This window comes from Hyaena hyaena, unplaced genomic scaffold, assembly GCF_003009895.1.
Source record: "Hyaena hyaena isolate Hyena2069 unplaced genomic scaffold, ASM300989v1 scaffold_412, whole genome shotgun sequence".
In the NCBI taxonomy this organism is placed as follows: Eukaryota; Metazoa; Chordata; class Mammalia; order Carnivora; family Hyaenidae; genus Hyaena; species Hyaena hyaena.
In genome coordinates this window covers 1,120,920-1,127,307 of record NW_024081043.1, presented here as the reverse complement: position 1 = coordinate 1,127,307, position 6,388 = coordinate 1,120,920, and the positions used below count along the sequence as shown (strand labels likewise).

At 34.8% G+C, this 6,388-nt stretch overlaps 1 protein-coding gene across 1 annotated transcript in view; it reads right to left on the bottom strand.

Annotated features, from left to right (window-relative positions):
• Positions 1–6,388, bottom strand: part of REV3L (REV3 like, DNA directed polymerase zeta catalytic subunit) — a 180,687-nt gene that overhangs the window by 27,249 nt on the left and 147,050 nt on the right. The window contains exons 23-25 of the mRNA XM_039252205.1: positions 4,394–4,638; positions 3,081–3,189; positions 1,046–1,252 (exon numbers count right to left, since the gene is read on the bottom strand). Coding sequence (XP_039108136.1) covers positions 1,046–1,252; positions 3,081–3,189; positions 4,394–4,638 — 561 coding nt within the window. The remainder of the gene's footprint in view (positions 1–1,045; positions 1,253–3,080; positions 3,190–4,393; positions 4,639–6,388) is intronic.

Here is a 6,388-nt window from a genome sequence, read left to right as displayed (position 1 = left end):
GACAGCTTTGTAGTAGAGGCTAAAGTCTGGGATGGTGATCCCTCCCGTTTTGGTTTTATTTTTCAGTATTACTTTGGCTATTCGGGGTCTTTTATGGTTCCATACAAATTTTTGGATAGTTTGTTCTAGTTTTGAGAAGTATGCTGATGCAATTTTGATTGGAATTGCATTGAATGTGTAGAGTTCTTTGGGTAGTAATGACATCTTAACTATATTTATTCTTCCTATCCATGAGCATGGAATGTTTTTCCATTTCTTTGTGTCTTCTTCAATTTCCTTTACTCTGAACTTCTTATATGCTGGACCTGAAACTGAAAGTCCCTTGTACAAGTTTTTGAAGTTTATTTTGCCTATTGTGGCCTGTGTGGGACTTTCTCCTTCCACTGCTTTCCCTTTCTGAACTACTGCTAACCTGGTATACTGCAGTGTTCTAGCCTTCATTTGGCATACAAAGATCACAAATAAAACAAGACAACTCTGTTCTTTTCTCAATCACTAGTAAGTTACTGCATTACTATGTAACACTGTATTGTATTCATGTTAAATTTACACCCTAATTTAGTGAATAGCACAAAATTAGCCTTATTCTATGAAAAGTATCTTTCAATTGCAACTACCTCTGCAAAAGAAAGGTTTTGTCTTAGATCTATTGGTACATTATTAACAAGGAATGTTTGGTCATTCTGACATTTGGAGAAGCCAACCTAACATCAGATTTGTCAACACATTAAAAGGAATTATTTAGTACTAAGGTTGTTGTAAACACTGCTATAAATGTACCACTAAAATCTCATGCCAATAGTCTGCTACAGTTTGCATACATCTAGATATGTAGAAATAGGTGTAGGATAAAGAGTTCTCATAGAGAAAAGCCCAAATCTCAGAAGATTTTTTTATGTATACAAGTTCCAGTTTGAGAAAACCTTATCTCTGTCATGGAAATGAAACTTTAAAGTTTTAAAATAAAACAAAATGCCTTAATGAACAGATATTCATTTAATGCTGCTTTAGTATCTTGAAAAAACTACAGATTTCTATGACTTACCTCAATGCATGGCATTCTCCCAGAAAAATTTGCAGCTGTATAGCCAAATGTGACATTTGCTATAAGCTTAAGTCCTAGCTGACGTGCATCAAGCATTCTTGAAAGGGCTCTGTCCTGCTTGTAAGCCTTCATGGACTGCTTCACCATGAGTCTAGTCTTCAAAATTTCTTCGAGCATTCTTGGTAGCACACCCTTTCTTACTGAAGGCTATTGTAAAGAAAAAAGAATATTTAAAACCCCTTAATAGTGATAGGTTTAGATAATTAAGAAGGAAGCACAAAGTATAACAATGGTCAACTGGCATGAATTGAAACATACTAACAATTGAGTGTCCACAGGGCCAGTGGCCATCAATACAAAATCATCACATTTTCCTTCTTTTGAAGAGGACTTTTTTCCTAAAAGGTTCCTATAATGTTCATAAATCTAATGTAGCACTATTATGTGAGTTCAGAGACTCCACAAAGGAGGATGTCAAAGCTAGTGCATAAAAGACCAAACAACAAGTCCAGAGGGAAATTTTGTCCAAAATTTTGATCCAAACCCCCACTCTTTCAGAAAGACACATGGGATTTGTATCACTCATAACAAACCTCCGTTTTTAAAGATCTCATCCTAATGACCCCACACAGTAATCTGCATGGAACTCCATTTATCTACCTTGGAAGAATGATGAGCTGGGTTGACTCTGCTGACATTCAAACCTGCAGTTCCAGGGACTCTAGGTATTTCAAATCTGATGCTTAGACCACTAAGCCATCCCCTCCGGCCTATATTTATTAGCAATCTGGAAGAGGGGATGAATAGTGAGGTGATAAAATTTGTTGATGCCAAAAAAAAATCATTTGTATTAATCAAGACTAGGGAGAATTTATGAGAACTCCAGTTGGAATGAAAACCACAAAACAGTATTAACTTTGAAGATGATTCACAGACACGTGCAAGGTAATGCATGTCGGACTGAACAATTTAAAACCTTAGGTATAGGATAATCACACTCCTGAATATTAAAAAATCTAGGTTTTATTAAGCTTTACATATTGGGTCAAAATGTAGATGCAAGTTTAAAAAATGCTGTTAAAGGGAGATAATATAACAAGCCGCTACATGTGTGACAATGAAAACATATTCTAACCTCTAATTCATTCTGTGTACCTTATGAAGCAGTCATAATGTTTACGTTAAGATTTAATATACGTTATGTTAAAGAGGTAATATTTTTCAAAGAGGAATATGTCATGAAGTCTCTGGTGAGAATTTTCCTATCTGAGTAGCTAATTTTAAGGTACTCTTTAAACACAGCATCTTCTTACTGGTAGAAAACAATGCTACATTTACTAAGTACACCAGAATGAATCTGAGGGCTCGTGGGGTCCATGCTACCATCAACCACCCTACTGTACCATGATTCTAGTACAGACTCACTGCTAAAGAAATAGGAAAAAAAAAAAAAAAAAGGAATCAAGTTGGCATAAAAGAGGCAATATAATCTTCTAGATCTCTCTTCTATCTGTCTTTAATTTATTCATTTATGAGGCTCTCCTTAGTCTCTTTTATGGGGAGATTAGGGAGAGAAAAAAAAAAGACCCTATTACTGGTTTGGGTATCTTAAAAATGCAATCAATAAATATATTAGAGTATCATTTCTAAGACAGTCTTGCTTAAAAATAATGTAGAACAATTAGAGTTTATATATTAAAGCAATTTAAATCTTTTAAGTTAACATTGTTGTGATCGTCAATTAGCTAGTCAAGTCTCAGATTCTAATAGAGGTCAGAAGGTACATATGCACATTTTTGTTTTTCAGTATTTCATTAAAAACTAAAATCTAACAAAAGACTTTAAATTCATGCAAAACAAAAGAATTGGTTTTTTAAAAATTTCTTAGAAAATTCCTATACCTTTACTTTTTAAGATAAAATATTCAAGTAGTCTTGGGTTTTTTTCTTTGTATTATACACCAATAGCATCTAAACCATTAGATCTCAAAAGGTTAAGCCATAGTCGATACCTTTCACTTATAAGAGAGTATTACCTTGACAAAAGCTATTCCATTGGGGGACACTGTGATATCATGCCTAATTTGGTAAAGTAAATCTGGAGGTACTCTTAGAGAGGTACAGCCAAATTTGAACTCATCATACCTATTAAGAAAAAAAACATTAAGCAAATACTTCTCAAATCATAAAATAGCGATACTAGACAATTTTAGGAGTCTAATTCCATTAGAAATTCACTTTCAAATATCTAAATATGAACTCATTTACTTAGTAATATATTTAATTACCAAATAGCAGTTCTTCAAATATTCACAATTAAAAGAAACTTTTCTTAAATGGCATTATCCTAAAATTTATTGGTAAAATCTATACTGAAATACCAGATTTCAACTCAACATATGATCACCTTACACTAAGTTCCTTAAAGAAAAATTTAAGCCTTAAATAAAGACTGTAAATAACTTCCAAATTTATGTTTTTAATAAAAAGACAGGATTACCAATATAATTTCCACAAATGTTTTCTAGAAAGGAATGAATATACTCAAGGTTAACACTATAGCACTTGGTTTTAAACATACAAAAAATCATTATAAAGGAAGATTCTATTTCTTATCATATGAGAAAAAGATATATTCCTTTGAGTATTAAAAATGTTATACTCATTCAGTTTATACAAGTTGATATGAATATATAAAACCTAACTTTTAACAATTTAACTTAAAAAAAGAACGGTCAAGAAGAGGTGACAGCTGGAGGTATAAGATCATAATTCTTAAACTATTCCACTGAAAAGTGATTTATATCAACAAGTTAAATTTGACTCTCATTTGAAAAGACCACAGGGGGTGTCTCAGTGGCTCAGTGAGTTAAGCATCTGACTCTTTATTTCCCCTCGGGTCATGATCTCACGGTGGTGAGATTCAGCCCCCTGTTGGACTCTGTGCGAAGCGTGGAGCCTGCTTAAGATTCTCTCTGCCCCTCCTTTGCTCCCACTTTCACTCTCTGAGACAGAGAGAAAGGAGAGGGAGGGAGAGAGAGGGAGGGAGGGAGAGAGAGAGAGAGAGAGAGAGAGAGAATGGATATATACGGAGAAGGAAACAAAGAATTTGCAAGACTGATCTATTCAGTCTTCTTCATAAGAATTATCCATTCATGATGCTGAATTAGTCGCAGTTATCCACATCCATGTCAATTAGTATGGTAACAACAAAGAATGAATTAGCTATGCTACAGCCCATTCGCCTTGCTCAAAAGGACAGTCTCAAATGGAAAGAGACACTCAAAGTATAATTTTAGTAAGAAGTACAAGCACAACATAATTATAAATATGAAGAAAAAAAACTTACTTTCCCAAGTTCTCCACATGGCCAAGGCAGGTAGAAAAGCAGTAGTTATATGCAATCACAATCGAAGGATATAGTGACTGGAAATCCAAAACGAGAACAGAATTGCTGTAGAAGCGGGATTCAGGCTCCATAATTAGGGGTACACACTGTGGGGCTCTCATTTGGGATCTTTGCTGTACACTAGGTGTCACAGGAATATAGTTCATTGGTTTAGCTATTCGCAACATCATTGATTCCACACGGTACTTCAGGCAGAGAGGTGTAAGTAGGAAGAAAACAAGAAACGGTTTAAATAAAAATCTACTGGTCTTTGAACATATGATAATCATTTAAGGGGATGTTTTGCTCTTCAGAACAAGGCTACTTTCTTACAATACAGTTACATAGGATTGGTTATTTAGTCAGCTTTCAGGTGCTGGAAGAGACATTTATAAATCTTTTTCCTGTATTCCTAGAACTTTTAATAAAAACTGTAAAATATATGATAAGTCAATTTTGGAAAGAGCCACAATTAGATTTCTTTTTATACTTAAATACATCTATTTAATAATAAACAGATATAGGAAAGACTGTATAGTTTAACAATTTCATTTGAAAAGTTGGCCAATGGTCTTTGACAGATTTGAGAAAGTTAGAGAATGAAAGTCAGGAGACTTGAGATAGATAAATCTCAAGTTACTCCAATTTTCCAAGAAGGAAACACAAGGATTCCAGAACTGAAGGGCAGTCAGCTTATTACCGGTGCCTCACAAAACTGAATCAAGCAACTACTAACTGTTTATAATAACCACCATTAAGCAGATGGTTTGGAGTATTAGAAAAAGAAAGCTCACAAGAACCGTCATGGATCACAGAAATGTTCTTATGTGGTTTTAAGGTATCTTTGCCTTTTCTTTTTTTTTTAAACTTTATTTTTATTTATTTAATTTTTACAAATAGTTTATTGTCAAGTTGGTTTCCATATAACACCCAGTGCTCATCCTCATAAGTGCCCTCCTCCATGCCCATCTCCCCCTCCACCCATCAGTGGGAGGATTAGGAGGAACTTAACGGAGGACCAGGGGGGAGAAGAAGGGGGGAAATAGTGGGGGAGAGGGAGAGAGGCAAACCATGAAAGACTCTTTAATGCTGAGAACAATCTTTGCCTTTTCAAGTTGTTTTTAAAACTTGTGGGGGGCATAAAGAAAAAAAAGCTTATAAGCAATACAATTAAATAAACAAACATACTTGTTTTTTTTTTTAGTGTTTATTTTATTTTTGAGAGTGAGAGTGTAAGAGAAAAACAGAGAAGAGAGAGACAGAGTGAGAGTGGGGAAGGGGCAGAGAGAGATGGAGATACAGAATCCAAAGCAGGCTCCAGGCTCTGAGCTGTCAGCACAGAGCCCAATGTGGGGCTTGAACTCACAAGCTGTGAGATCATGAGCTGAGCCGAAGTCAGACAGTCAACTGACTGAGCTACCCAGGCGCCCCATAAACATACTTGTTTATTAATAAACATGCCAAATTAAAGCTCTATGAAATTAAGGAAACTGAGTGAATTTATGTAGTATCCCTGATGCCTAGCAGAGTGTTTATTTAATACCCTAAAGGTATTCAAATCATTATTTGTTGAATGAATGCATGAAATCTTTTGGGTGATGCACTTGACACAATCTCTCCTATCCTTGGGAAATTAATTAAAAAGATCTGAATTAAATGACTTTATGATCCTATTTTTCGTTAACTTCTTAAAAAGTGATACAGCCACTTATATTGATTCCAAATCCTCTTATTTTTATATTAAACTTATTTGTGGGGCACCTGGGTGACTCAGTCAGTTAAGTGTCTGACTCTGGATTTTGGCTTAGATCATGACCTCATGGCTTCTTAAGTTCAAGCCCTGCATCGGGCTCTGTGTTGGCAGCATGGAGCCTGCTTGAGATTTTCTCTCATTCTCTCTCTCTCTCTCTCTCTTAAAACAAATAAACTTAAAAAGAAAAACTTATTTGTTAGGAG